The sequence below is a fragment of the Triticum aestivum genome, chromosome 5A (assembly GCF_018294505.1).
Source record: "Triticum aestivum cultivar Chinese Spring chromosome 5A, IWGSC CS RefSeq v2.1, whole genome shotgun sequence".
NCBI lineage: Eukaryota > Viridiplantae > Streptophyta > Magnoliopsida > Poales > Poaceae > Triticum > Triticum aestivum.
The window spans coordinates 16,788,521-16,803,992 of NC_057806.1; the positions used below are offsets into that span (position 1 = coordinate 16,788,521).

The window sequence follows — 15,472 nt, forward strand, 5'->3', positions numbered from 1 at the left end:
TTTCCAAAAGCAAACTAACGGGCACCCCTGACGACCGCCATCACCTATGGTGTCACGCGCAGCTAGTTCATGTGCTACATGATGTTGATACAATGGATATTCTGAAGTTTTCAAAAGCTACCCCTGACGGCCTTTATTTCTTAAATAAAACAGCTAGCGGCGCTAGATCATAATCACTTGAACCGTTTACTTACAGCCCATTGTTGAGGTGATTTGCACCACCTGGAGAAGAGCTCGAGCTTCAGCTTGAAGTGCACTTCCTGCCTGAAGATGACCTTGTCCAGCCACCAATGCCACTCCTCGATCATTCCTGCCGAGTTTGGTTTGCTGTGTTGGAGCTCTTGTTCATTCTCATCGATGAGTTTCAGTTAAATTTTTCATTTTAAATGGTCCGGTTCAGTAGAGACCCAACGTCTCACATAGACTAAAAGATCTCGGTTACACCCTCCAGTGCTTGAAAAGAAGGTGCGAAGGTTAACCAAGTCACTTGAACCGTTTGAATTCAGACAAAATTTAACCGAGGGAAATGTAACAGAACAAACTAACCCTACCGTGTCTCGCTCTTCATATGCACCCCAGTTGCAGGTGGTGCTTGTCGAAAGCAAGAAAGGCCGGCAATGGAAAGAAAACCGAATGGTTCGCTGAATACTAGCAAAGCTGGTGAAACTTACAAATATATCAAGCAATGCAATTACTTAATTTGTCCCAAAAATTATACTGGCCACCAACAGCCACAAATGAACGACGCTGGTGCTATACTATTTAGATAGAAAAACCTCTGTACACATGACAACATATGCTCAAGTCTGGAACCACTCTATTCGCGACACATCAGTGAGGATGTAAGCACTTCAGTGACGTCTCCGATTAATTGTTTGTTCATCCGTCCGTTCAATCCGTTATCAACCATTGGACAGTCTGCGTGAGCAACGTGGTATTTATTAGTCTTCCTCTACCTTGTGTCGACACACGGGCTGAGGTCGGTGATGGAATGGGAATGTAGCATGAGGGGAGTAGAAACATGGGAATGGGGTGCGAGCCTGACCTTGATTCTGGCACTGCAAGGCGGTACAACAACTCAAGAGCTCTTGCCGGCGGTTTTCGTTGAAGGCAGCGTTCCAAACACATGGTCCCACAGGGTTGATGTTATTCCAAAGCCCTTGTTTTGGATTCTGAAGTGATGGTTCAGATGGTATTTCTGATGTGCAGCACAAACAATATGTTAGTCAGTGTACAAAGAGATGGGAGTGCTTTGATAAGCTTCAGGATGAGATAATAAGCACCTTGAGATATTTTGCTGGATCGAATGAAGGGTGGGCGTGATGCAGGTAGTAGTGTGTGCAATCATAGATCACGTAACCCAACAGGCCACCTCCAAACACGCCAGGAGTGGTAGTTGTAGTTGTGAAGAGCTTGACAAAATTCCAGAACTGGATGGACAGAGCACAAGAACAACATTAAAAATAAATACAGCATGGTAGAACAAAATGGCAAGTTAAATACATGTTCTTTCACAATCCTACAGAGGGCATCCAACTCGGTTCAAATGGCTAACACTCTTTCATGTACAGGCAGGAACTAAAAGGCTAAAGCGGTATAGAACAAGCGTGGAAAAGTGTTGCCATGCTTCAGTTGTTGGGTGCCACTAACAGTGTAGTCCTGATATTTTAACAATAAGGAAGATTATATTTACCGGATAGCACAAGATGGCTGCGGCAGTTGGTGGAAATACAAGTCGAAGCCCATCCATTGGATGCTTGTGATGGCATCCATGCAGAAGATAATGAGCCGTGTTTGTCCTGCCATGCCAAAACAGCTATGATCAGGAGATGGTCGTCTCATCTGTTAGACTTAAGCAGTAAATGGGAGCACAACTTACCAGTAACTTTTAGTATCTATGTGGAACAGGTACCGATGTAGCACGTATTCAACCAGTGTCCAGATAAATATTCCTGCCACAACCATCAGCGCTACTTCTGGAACTGTGTGGCCCATTTGGATCGATGTATTCAGGCACCAGCAAACAACAGGCAACCAAATGAGAGGAACTGCCCACCATTTCGTACGTGTTAAGAACTGAAATGAGCCATTCATCAGAACATAATGTCCGAAATTTCAGATAGATGAAGTGCAACAGAAAAAACAGAATGTTCACCTCCAATACATCATTGGCAAAAAACCGTGGCCCCTCCTTGCTAACAATTGGCTGGTGAACCCAGTCTTGATACTGTTCCTCCAGATGACCAACCTGAAAAATGACACCCAAATATTTGAATACAGAATCAAAGAGCAGGCCTGGATTTCAACTGCACCCAAACACCAAAGCTTGAACAGAAGAATTAGGCAACAGTCATGATAAAGATTACTGATACATTTGGGGATGAGCAAAGGAATTCTACAGCATCCCAATTTAACTATCATAAATTACATTTAGTACTACATAAAAATATTTACTCTACATCTTGGGGATGAGCAAAGGAATTCTACAGCATCCCAATTTAACTATCATAAATTACATTTACTAATACATAAAAATATGTACTCTACATCCTGGGGATGAGCAAAGGAATTCTACAGCATTCCAATTTACCTATCATAAATTACATTTACTAATGCATAAAAATATGTACTCTACATCTTGGGGATGAGCAAAGGAATTCTACAGCATCCCAATTTAACTATCATAAATTACATTTACTAATACATAAAAATATGTACTCTACATCTTGGGGATGAGCAAATAATGTGCTTTAAGAACTAACAGCACCTGTAGCTACAAACTCTTGGTCATCTGTACTCTACACTGACTTATTCCATTGGAAAATCCAATTATACCACAATTCTTTTATTAAAACATAAAGCCAATATGCCAAATAGGCACTCAGAGTTGAAAAAACAGTGCAAAATTAAATATGGGCACATTTACCTGAAATACAAGAGGCTTATCCAAATCGACGGTAAAGGCTTGTGCAACCATTGTCTTGGACTGTGATGACTGTTACTGTACATAAGAAAAAGTAAGAATAGAGGTATTTCATACAAAAGGTCATGAAATGTCGAACAAATAAATGATATTACAAATCCATGCAGGGCAAGATGAACTAATGGGATCACTACCGGTGTGTGACTGCTACTGTGCAACGTTCGCAGTCTGTACTATCTTCTGAATTTTTACTGCCTAAGTTGGGTAATTTTTAATTGACACTCAAGTGACAGCATACCACCATGCTCCCACATTTCTTTCATGATATGGACCCACCAGCCAGCTCTCAGTGCCCCCGATATTTAACAATTTGAGCAGCTGTTCTCAGCCAACCGATTGAACATTTAAACAAACAGAGGAGCAAGTGGCCATGCCGCCCTGGCGTCACTATTCTATGAGGACCTTGGGCCCAAGGGCCGAATCAGGCCTTGGTCTCAGGGCGTGGCACAGCACCACAGACTGAGAATATCCTCAGATCGTCCAGATCACATGATCTGGTTTTTTGAGTCCATTCATTACAAAGAAAAGGAAAAAAGAAAACTGAAATTCCAGTTCAGAGACAGGTGCACATGGGGGCCAAGCCTTTTTGCCATGTTACAAAAATTCATGGCAATTTGACTCCAGGGCATATTCTAATAAAGCTGTGCAAGAATACAATAGAGGCACAGCTCAGAACCCGGCTGTATGGCATCTCACGCCCCCACTGGAATCCAAGGGGAAAAGCTGTGTGCCGGCTGGGGGATTGCTTAATCACAACCCCCATAATTAGAAAACTTATGATGGGTGGCCAGTTTAGCCTAAACTGGGACGTAACATCGCCCGTTCCAACAGTTGGCCAGCTAAATAAAGAGCATAATCAAGCAGGCATCTCACTACGCGACCGAGATTAATTGTCGCTGCATCGATTCCGTGGCTTGCACAAAAAATGTGGTCATGCTCACGCACGCATCGTCCCGGACTACGGCAAGCATGATTTGGGCAACTCTCTGCCTGGCTGGTCCTCGCTCACCCAACGTAAATTTCCCAAGAGTGGACACTCGTCGTAGCAATGATGGGTCGTCGGCCGCCCATTGCGAATTTCACGAGAATCTGAATGCCGACGAGCCCTTTGACTGTTATAAGCTTAGGGGCGAAGCAAAGAATCAGAGGTCGCTATCCAGCCACAGCCACACACACGCAAAGAGAAATATGCTATGCTCGCGAGCTCCCAATGCTAAACCACCGTCGCCGTCGTCTACAGCCAAAGCAAGCATGAACAGACAGATTCTTGCCCGCGGCCAGGCGCTGTCGGCCGAAAAGAAAATTCCCAGATGCGTCAGCAGCTCCGCACTGGACGCGCGCCCTACTAGGCTCGGAGAGGCCGCTAAAGACGCTGGCTTTCCGGCGAAGGGCGGCCGGCCGAGTAATGCGGCGGATCTAACCGCCGTTTCCGCCCGGATCTAGCGCCTAGTGGAAGTCCAAGAAAGAGACGGCGGGACAGGGGGGACGAACGAACCTGCTCGGCGCAATGCCTTCCGCCGACGCCGCTGGAGGGGGAGGGGCGGACCGGCGCGAGCGGCTGGGGCGCGCGCGAGGGAGAGGGGGAGGGAGGCCGGCCGCCGCTGCTGCTCGGGAGCTCGCTCGGAGGGGAGGGGAGGGGAGGGGGGAAGGCCGAAGGCGGGATGCGCTTTAGTTATAGCGGAGACGACTTGGCATGGTGTGGTGTGCTGGTCTGCTGCTGGTGTTTGGCTTTTTGTAGATCGCTCCCTGGGCTTTAGCGGTTTTGTAGGTTGGTCCTGTCGTCATGGTGGTCCGCTGGGGCTGGGCGGAGCTGGCCCGCTCTTAAAATTAGTTAGTTCATAAGTTTCGAGTACTTATTGCAAAGATCACTTCCACATTTTCAGGTTGCGACAAATGGGACGCAGCATGTGCGTCACTTGTCGCAACCTGAGAGTTTTCTTTTTTTTCGTAGATTCGTTTATTCAAAACGTTTCATCTCTTAAATCGTGTGTTTAAATCTTAAACTGTTTTCATCGTTGGATTTCTCGCATCGAGACCTTCAAAACTAAATCCCATATTGATAGATTTCGATAAATTTTTAAAAAAAATGAACCGGGAGCACGTGTTTTTCCCCCCTTCCGAAAGAGGCACGACGTGCCTCTCGCGGAAGCAAAATCATGCCTCTCACGGAAAAAGAAAACGCATATTTTTTCCGTTTCCGAGGAGGCACGGCCGTGCGTCTCGCGAAAGCACAACCATACCTCTCGCGGAAGAACAACCGTGCCTCTTGTGAAAAAAATCTGAAAACATGTTTTTTTTACATTTTTGAGAGGCACGGCCGTGCCTCTCGTGAAAGCACAACCATGCCTCTCTCGGGAGGAAAAAAATAAAAAAAACACGTTTTTTCCATTTCCAAGAAGCACGGCCGTGCCTTCGCGAAAGTAGAAAAAGCAGAAAACGCGTTCTTTTGTTTCCGAGAAGCACGGCCGTGCCTCTCGTGAAAGCATAACCGTGCCTCTCGTGAAAGCATAACCGTGCCTCTCGCAGAAGCATAACCGTGCCTCTCTCGAAGAAAAAAAAACAAAAAACACGTTTTTATTCGTTTTCGAGAGGCACGGCCGTGTCTCTCGTGAAAGCACAACTGTGTCTCTCTCAGAAGTAAAATCATGCCTCTCGTGGAAAGAAAGAAACAAAAAAACGCGTTTTTTCATTTTCGAGAGGCACGGCCGTGAATCTCGCGAAAGCAAAACCGTCCCTCTCACGAAAAAATAAAAACACGTTTTCTTGTGAAAAGAAAGTCGATTTTTTGGTCCAATAGTTAAGGAAGACCGGTGAAAAACCGAAACGTCGAAAAAACCCCAAAAAACTGTTTAAAAGGCCAAAAACGCGTGAGAAAGAATAAAAACCAAAATCCAAAAGGAGCCTAGAGCGCGACATGTGGCGTACGGCTGAGAGCGTGCCAAATAACATTGATTGTTACGAGGCTCCCGAAGGAGCGCTCGTTAACTAGCGGCTCTCCATACGTTCACGACATGTACGATGAATGATGACATAGGGGAGCTACTATACGGCGCTGCAGGCGCCCATTCGCGTTCCTGATGCTCAAAGACGTGGCAAGTGGGCCGGCCCAGAAAACGCACAGAGCAGTGAACGTAAATCTCACAAAAAACAACAAAAAGAAGAGATCCTTACAGGTTTCGAACTCAGGTGCATCCACTTCACGTACAAGACCGAGCAGCGAGTCGAGCTACCTGACGTTAGTCACAGCGGCAAGAGCATGATAACAATGTCGTCGCGCTATTTCATTGCATAGATCCATCCATCTATTATATCACTTAAGTTTTTTGAACTATTTAGAAAAAAACCCTGAATTTGGGAAAGTTCATCGATTTTGAGAAAAGTTCACAAACATGAAAAAAGTTCATTGATTTTCAGAAAAAAAAATCAACGAATTTGAAAAAAAGTTCACCAAATTTGAAAAAAAAAGTACATCAAATTTGAAAAAAGATCATCAGATTTGAAAATTTTCATCGATTTCTAAAAAAGTCTTAAAATTTGACAAAAGTTCATCGAATTTTAAAAAAAGTTCACCAAATTTGGAAAAAAGTTCATTGATTTTCAAAAAAACAGGTTCATCGATTTTGAACATTGGTTCATGATTTTTGAAGAAAATTTGATCAATTTAACAAAAGGAAAAAAATAATTAAAACCGAACAAAAAGAAAAACGAAAAAGGAAAAAAGAAATAGAAGTACGAAGAAAAGACTAAAGAAAATCTAACTTAGCATATGAGGTGAGGCCGGTGGGGTGGTTAGTACGGGGAAGTAACGACCGGGAGGTCACTGGTTCGAATACGATGGGATGTGGCCAGCCCGCGAAGGGAAAGTGTAGTGAACAAAAATTGACAGAAAAGATCTAAAAAAGGAGTTGCTTCAAACATCGAACCCGCATCGCTCGTGAAGTTAGGCCTTGTTCAACCTTAGCAAACCACCATAATAATTGGACAACTGTGATTTTAATAGCGCTAACAGTACATGAACTACTATAGCCGTGTGATTTATTTATCATTTAGATTTTTTATCATTTTTTAAAATTGTTAATTTAAAATCGTTCATTGATTTTGAGACAAAAGTTAATAAACTTTAAAAAGGTTCATCGATTTTGAGAAATAGTTCATCATTTTTTAAGAAAAGTTCACAAACATAAAAAAGTTCATCAATTTTGAAAAAAGTTTAAAAAGTTCATCATTTTTTTAAAAGTTCATCACTTTTGACAAAAGTTCATCAGTTTTGAAAAAAGTTCATCAATTTTGAAAAATGTCCACAAATTTGAAGGAACAATTCATCAATCTTGAGAAAAGTTCATCGGATTTGGAAAAAGTTCATCGAATTTGGAAAAAAAGTTTATCAAAGTTGAAAAAAGTTCATTGAATTAGAAAATTTTTCATCAAATTTTAAAAATGTGGATGGATTTGAAAAAACATCAAACATTTAAAAAGGTTCATTGATTTTGAGACAAAAGTTAATAAACTTTAAAAAGGTTCATCGATTTTGAGAAATAGTTCATCATTTTTTTAAAAAAGTTCATCAACTTTGAAAAAAGTTTAAAAAGTTCATCGAAAAAAAAAGTTCATTACTTTTGACAAAAAGTTCATCACTTTTGAAAAAAGTTCATCGAGTTTGAAAAAATAGTTCATCGATTTTGAAAAATGTCCACAAATTTGAAGGAACAATTCATCAATCTTGAAAAAAGTTCATCGGATTTGGAAAAAGTTCATCGAATTTGGAAAAAAAAATTATCAAAGTTGAAAAAAGTTCATTGAATTAGAAAAAATTTCATCAAATTTTAAAAATGTGGATGGATTTGAAAAAACATCAAACGAGGAAGAAGGAAAAATAGAGAAAGTAAATCGAAAACAGAAAAAACAGAAAACAAGAAACAAAAAAAAAAGATAAGATAAGATAATAAGTAAAGGAAGTGATGGAACTTAGCACATCAAGATTGTGTGGTGGGGTGGTTACCAATGTGCACCTTGAACCAACGAGTCCTTGGTTTGGTTCCTAGATATCGCGGAATGTTTGCCCTTTCAATACGCGAACGAAAGGGCTAGAAACCGGTGCCTGCAGCGTCAAATATGTTTTGCCGGCATAGAGATACAAATGCTTCAAGACAAAAAGTAGGTTGAGGCATCTATATTGATGTTTTCTCCCAGTGCAAGCTACTACTAATGGGCATCATCAAATAATAGAAAAAGTAGACTCCCATTACACATGCGTCCTTACTCTTCACTTCAACTTTTTCAGCGGACCGCATTTTTTCTTCCCAAGCATCCGCCTCTTGCAGAGGATCCCACTGCTCCATCCGAACCTACTTTTTCTGACATCTGATCCTACATGACATATGGGGCATCACCCTGGGCTATGCATTGTGCATGCCCTCATAAGCCCCAATGAATGAGAGATCCGACTTATGAGAAAAGCTGGGGAGGAGGTAGCTTATTTTTTAAAGCCGGTAAAAGAACTGGCCCTTGTTATCGTTCGGCTCGGTGACATGTCATTCCTTGTTTGGAGGTCCAAACAGTCCTAACAACATTTACAACCGGGCGCCTCTCAAACAAACCTCAAATGTTCGAAAGGACCGGCGGACCGCTGACTGACTGGTCGAAAAAAACAACCCACCCAGGCATCTTAAACCGACCTCAAACGTCCAGTTTCTCCTGCTAGCTAGTGTCTGCTACTAGTTTTTGTAGAACACTCACTGGGCTCTAAGGGTTCACAGGTCGGTCCCATCGTCATGGTGGCCTGCCGGGGTGGCTGACCTGGGCTGTTGAGCTCTCAGATAGGCCTTGATGTTCGACTGTATTGTTGTTGCTGTTCGGCTGTGACATGGGCCAAGCTAACAATCCTAACCCAACATTGAAAAGGAGGAATGTATTTAAAAGAAAATGAACTCCGCGAGGGGCTATATCTCACTTACTGCAAGACCGCCCACACAAGACGCCCCACCTGTGTCGGTCCAATTAGCTCCAATTTTAAAAGCCTTCTATCCCTCCAGTCCACAATCAGCAAACTTTCTGCCGGTTCTTTTTTATTTTCCTATGTTAGGTTTCCAGTTTTGTTGCTTTCTCTATTTCTCTTTTTCATTTTCAAATTCATAATTTTTTTAATCAACCAAGTTTTAGTGAACGGGAACTTTTATGATCAATTTTTTAAAAGTTGTGTCAATGCTTTCCTATATTTTTTATTTACATTTTTATTAAATTTCAACTACCATTTTTAAGCGTCTAAATATTTCTGTTAAATGGTACCAATATATTTGATATGCCACAAACATTTTATTAAAATGTGTAAACAATTTCGTTTTTCATGAAAAAGTCCTAATGTGTGAAACATTTTCAAAAATTTCAAGACTAGTTTTTAAAATTGCATGGGCACTACTTTGAATTCCATGTAAAAAGAATTAAAACTTGTGGACACTTTTTTGAATTGCATGAAAAATTAACATAAAAACTAAGTTTCTAGAAAATATATATTTTGATGAATAGGGAAAAAAATAAATAAGTAAATAATAAGGTGGAAACAAATGTGTGTACCTTGTGCTATACGCTGGTTCAGGTGAGCGCTAGGTGAGCGCGAACTTGGGCCTGACCCTTTTATCTTGCGTTGTAGGGAAGCATCATGTTCGCCTCACAACAAGCGAGGTATAGATGCTCCAGCATTTTTTTGTCTTTCGAAAGCATTAAATAAAATATTACAGAAAATTTTCTTTGCTTTGTTCCTTTCAAACCAAATGGATAGATAGTGCCACAAAACAAGATTCATATTTCTAATGTTTGTTCTTCACTTCTCCTTCTAACCGGGGTGCTGGGCTGGGTTGGGGCTGGGCTGGTGATAGTTTGTTGGGCTTGTTGACAACACATGAGGTGCCCTTCCCCATACTAACGAAAAGGGGCCGCGGCCTCACAGGTCAAGAGGCAACCGCGCGCATGATGCCTCGAACGGTGGGCGGTGGCTCATGATGCAGCTGGCGCGATGCTATTGAACAAATAGCAATGACTGCTGGACGAACAATATGTAATTAACATCACCTGCTTGTGAATAAAAAACAGTTGGCTGAATTTATATAAAATTCAAATAGTGGCAAATTCTTTCTGGGTGCTTAGAAGTCTTCGGTCGTTGACAAAATCCTTTATATTGCAGACAAATAGTTGATTCGTTCTATTGAAACGACAATTTTTTAATCAAGTATCACAAACCAGTAAACTATCATATGAAAACTCAAAACAGAAGCAAGCAGCAAGCGAAAGAGAACCACCCTGCAAACAAAAAAAGCAAGCGAGATAGAGAGAGAACAGATCGTGCATCCTCGACTTTATAGAGTGCAACCAACTCATAAAAGAATTGAGATAATGACTCCTCCCCTGCCCTCCCTTCTTCTTTTTTGGAGACCACAAACAAAGAATTGAGATAATGAGGCTCGAACACAGGCTACACTCCTTACGGGCCTACCCAATAGGGTGACACCCCGTTCTCACCGGTCACTCCAACCAAGGATGGATGCATGCTTGCAAATCGTGCTTCATCATGACCGTCCAAGCGAAAACAATGGCCACCCTAACTATGTAGAAGTAAATTTTCAAACCCTTTTTCTTGTTTTTTTACATGCCATTTTATTTTTGCGAGTGCCCTTTTCTAGATTACTAAAAAAGACATAATGTCTCATCTTCTCGATGTCACCATAATATGAAAAAGGAATGGCACAATTAGGATTTCTATAATGAACCAACACAACATAGGCAACTCAGGAACACATGCTTTTGCAAACAAAACCAAAAAAACTCATGCATACATATACCATCACAATTTTATCTATGTTTCAAATCTTTCGAAATATATGCAATTCTCATGTCTAATAAATATCTTATAAAGACTTTTAATTCGGACGGGGATACAAGTTTCTCTTTCCCTGAATGTTCAAGACTCACGACTACATAACAGTTCATTCTTGTGTTGTTGCCAGCAAAGAGAACCAAAGAAAAGGCTTAATAGTATTTCATTCCTACTTTTCTGTCACGGTACCACAAATACAAAGATTGCAAGCCATTAATACTACGGTAATGAATCTTCCACATAGGTAGATGGATCATCACCTGCAAGCACGATGAATAATACAACTAGATTGGCAATGAACTAAGTGAAGGAAATATGCCCTAGAGGCAATAATAAAGTTATTATTTATTTCCTTATATCGTAATAAATGTTTATTATTCATGCTAGAATTGTATTAACCGGAAACATAATACATGTGTGAATACATAGACAAACCGAGTGTCACTAGTATGCCTCTACTTGACTAGCTCGTTAATCAAAGATGGTTATGTTTCCTAACCATGAACAAAGAGTTGTTATTTGATTAACGGGATCATATCATTAGGTGAATGATCTGATTGACATGACCCATTCCATTAGCTTAGCACCCGATCGTTTAGTATGTTGCTATTGCTTTCTTCATGACTTATACATGTTCCTATGACTATGAGATTATGCAACTCCCGTTTACCGGAGGAACACTTTGTGTGCTACCAAACGTCACAACGTAAATGGGTGATTATAAAGGTGCTCTACAGGTGTCTCCAAAGGTAGATGTTGGGTTGGCGTATTTCGAGAATAGGATTTGTCAATCCGATTGTCGGACAGGTATCTCTGGGCCCTCTCGGTAATACACATCACATAAGCCTTGCAAGCATTGCAACTAATGAGTTAGTTACGAGATGATGTATTACGTAACAAGTAAAGAGACTTACCGGTAACGAGATTGAACTTGGATACCGACGATCGAATCTCGGGCAAGTAACATACCGATGACAAAGGGAACAACGTATGTTGTTATACGGTCTGACCGATAAAGATCTTCGTAGAATATGTAGGAGCCAAAATGGGCATCCAGGTCCCGCTATTGGTTATTGACCGAAGATTTGTCTCAGTCATGTCTACATTGTTCTCGAACCGTAGGGTCCGCACGCTTAACGTTACAATGACAGTTATTATGAGTTTATGCATTTTGATGTACCGAAGTTAGTTCGGAGTCCCGGATGTGATCACGGACATGACGAGGAGTCTCGAAATGGTCGAGACATAAAGATTGATATATTGGATGACTATATTCGGACACCAGAAGCGTTCCGGGGAAGTTTCGGATAAAACCGGAGCACCGGGGGGTTACCGGAACCCCTCGGGGGTTAATGGGCCTCATGGGCCTAAAGTGGAGAAGAGGAAGGGGCTGCCAGGGCGAGGAAGGGGCTGCCAGGGCAGGCCGTGCGCCCCCTCTCCCCCTAGTCCGAATTGGACAAGGAGGGAGGGGCGGCGCCCCCCCTTTCCTCCTCTCCTTCCACCTCTCCTACTTGGACAAGGAAAGGGAGGGGAGTCCTACTCCCGGTAGGAGTAGGACTCCTCCTGCGCGCCTCCTATAGGGCCGGCCGCACCCCCCCCCCTTGGATCCTTTATATACGGAGGCAAGGAGACACCCTAGGACACACAAGTTGATCCTCGTGATCGTTCCTTAGCCGTGTGCGGTGCCCCCTTCCACCATATTCCACCTCGGTCATATCATTGTAGTGCTTAGGCGAAGCCCTGCGTCGGTAGAATATCATCATCGTCACCACGCCGTTGTGCTGACGGAACTCATCCCCGAAGCTTTGCTGGATCGGAGCCCGGGGAGCGTCATCGAGCTGTACGTGTGCTAAGAACTTGGAGGTGCCGGAGTAACGGTGCTTGGATCGGTCGGATCGGGAAGACGTACGACTACTTCCTCTACGTTGCGTCAACGCTTCCGTTGTTGATCTACAAGGGTATGTAGATCACACACTCCCCTCTCGTTGCTATGCATCACCATGATCTTGCGTGTGCGTAGGAAAATTTTGGAAATTACTACGTTCCCCAACAGTGGCATCCGAGCCTAGGTTTTATGGTTTGATGTTATATGCACGACTAGAACACAAGTGAGTTGTGAGCGATATAAGTCATACTGCCTACCAGCATGTCATACTTTGGTTCGGCGGTATTGTTGGATGAAGCGGCCCAGACCGACATTACGCGTACGCTTACGCGAGACCGGTTCTCCCGACGTGCTTTGCACAAAGGTGGCTTGCGGGTGACTGTTTCTCCAACTTTAGTTGAACCGAGTGTGGCTACGCCCGGTCCTTGCGAAGGTTAAAACGGCATCAACTTGACAAACTATCATTGTGGTTTTGATGCGTAGGTGAGATTGGTTCTTGCTTAAGCCCGTAGCAGCCACGTAAAACTTGCAACAACAAAGTAGAGGACGTCTAACTTGTTTTTGCAGGGCATGTTGTGATGTGATATGGTCAAGACATGATGCTAAATTTTATTGTATGAGATGATCATGTTTTGTAACCAAGTTATCGGCAACTGGCAGGAGCCATATGGTTGTCGCTTTATTGTATGCAATGCAATCGCGATGTAATGCTTTACTTTATCACTAAGCGGTAGCGATAGTCGTGGAAGCATAAGATTGGCGAGACGACAACGATGCTACGATGGAGATCAAGGTCTCGCGCCGGTGATGATGGTGATCATGACGGTGCTTCGGAGATGGAGATCACAGGCACAAGATGATGATGGCCATATCATATCACTTATATTGATTGCATGTGATGTTTATCTTTTATGTATCTTATCTTGCTTTGTTTGATGGTAGCATTATAAGATGATCTCTCACTAATTATCAAGAAGTGTTCTCCCTGAGTATGCACCTTTGCGAAAGTTCTTCGTGCTGAGACACCACGTGATGATCGGGTGTGATAGGCTCTACGTTCAAATACAACGGGTGCAAAACCGTTGCACACGCGGAATACTCAGGTTATACTTGACGAGCCAAGCATATACAGATATGGCCTCGGAACACGGAGACCGAAAGGTCGAGCGTGAATCATATAGTAGATATGATCAACATAGTGATGTTCACCAATGAAACTACTCCATCTCACGTGATGATCGGACATGGTTTAGTTGATTTCAATCACGTGATCACTTAGAGGATTAGAGGGATGTCTATCTAAGTGGGAGTTCTTAAGTAATTTGATTAATTGAACTTAAATTTATCATGAACTTAGTACCTGATAGTATCTTGCTTGCTTATGTTTGATTGTAGATAGATGGCTCGTGCTGTTGTTCCGTTGAATTTTAATGCGTTCCTTGAGAAAGCAAAGTTGAAAGATGATGGTAGCAATTACATGGACTAGGTCCGTAACTTGAGGATTATCCTCATTGCTGCATAGAAGAATTACGTCCTGGAAGCACCGCTGGGTGCCAGGCCTGCTGCTGGAGTAACACCAGATGTTATGAACGTCTGGCAGAGCAAAGCTGATGACTACTCGATAGTTCAGTGTGCCATGCTTTACGGCTTAGAATCGGGACTTCAACGACGTTTTGAACGTCATGGAGCATATGAGATGTTCCAGGAGTCGAAGTTAATATTTCAAGCAAATGCCCGAATTGAGAGATATGAAGTCTCCAATAAGTTCTATAGCTGCAAGATGGAGGAGAACAGTTCTGTCAGTGAGCATATACTCAAAATGTCTAGGTATAATAATCACTTGATTCAGATGGGAGTTAATCTTCTAGATGATTGCGTCATTGACAGAATTCTCCAATCACTGCCACCAAGCTACAAGAGCTTCGTGATGAACTATAATATGCAAGGGATGAACAAGACTATTCCCGAGCTCTTCGCAATGCTGAAAGTTGCGGAGGTAGAAATCAAAAAGAAGCATCAAGTGTTGATGGTCAACAAGACCACTAGTTTCAAGAAAAAGGGCAAAGGGAAGAAGAAGGGAAACTTCAAGAAGAACGGCAAGCAAGTTTCTGCTCAAGAGAAGAAACCCAAGTCCGGACCTAAGCCTGAAACTGAGTGCTTCTACTGCAAGCAGACTGGTCACTGGAAGCGGAACTGCCCCAAGTATTTGGCGGATAAGAAGGATAGCAAGGTGAACAAAGGTATATGTGATATACATGTTATTGATGTGTACCTTACTAATGCTCACAGTAGCACCTGGGTATTTGATACTGGTTCTGTTGCTAATATTTGCAACTCGAAACAGGGACTACGGATTAAGCGAAGATTGGCTAAGGACGAGGTGACGATGCGTGTGGGAAACGGTTCCAAAGTCGATGTGATCGCGGTCGGCACGCTACCTCTACATCTACCTTCGGGATTAGTATTAGACCTAAATAATTGTTATTTGGTGCCAGCGTTGAGCATGAACATTATATCTGGATCTTGTTTAATGCGAGACGGTTATTCATTTAAATCAGAGAATAATGATTGTTCTATTTATATGAGTTATATCTTTTATGGTCATGCACCCTTGAAGAGTGGTCTATTCTTGTTGAATCTCAATAGTAGTGATACACATATTCATAATGTTGAAACCAAAAGATGCAGAGTTGATAATGATAGTGCAACTTATTTGTGGCACTGCCGTTTAGGTCAT

General features: G+C 42.4%; 1 protein-coding gene across 2 annotated transcripts; it reads right to left on the reverse strand.

Annotated features, from left to right (window-relative positions):
- Positions 1 to 620: 620 nt before the first annotated feature.
- On the reverse strand, positions 621 to 4,666 carry LOC123102026 (dihydroceramide fatty acyl 2-hydroxylase FAH1). 2 transcript variants are annotated; one of them, XM_044523291.1, is made up of 8 exons: positions 4,479 to 4,666; positions 2,927 to 3,001; positions 2,156 to 2,248; positions 1,880 to 2,076; positions 1,694 to 1,799; positions 1,284 to 1,430; positions 1,046 to 1,198; positions 621 to 918 (listed from the first exon to the last, which is right to left on the reverse strand). In XM_044523291.1, exons 2-7 carry the CDS (start codon positions 2,975 to 2,977, stop codon positions 1,079 to 1,081), a joined length of 714 nt encoding a protein of 237 aa, XP_044379226.1. In that variant the 5' UTR covers positions 2,978 to 3,001; positions 4,479 to 4,666; the 3' UTR covers positions 621 to 918; positions 1,046 to 1,078. The 2 variants fall into 2 exon arrangements, with proteins under 2 accessions (XP_044379226.1, XP_044379227.1); XM_044523292.1 differs by having other exon boundaries at positions 2,927 to 2,995; positions 4,479 to 4,619.
- Positions 4,667 to 15,472: the final 10,806 nt, after the last annotated feature.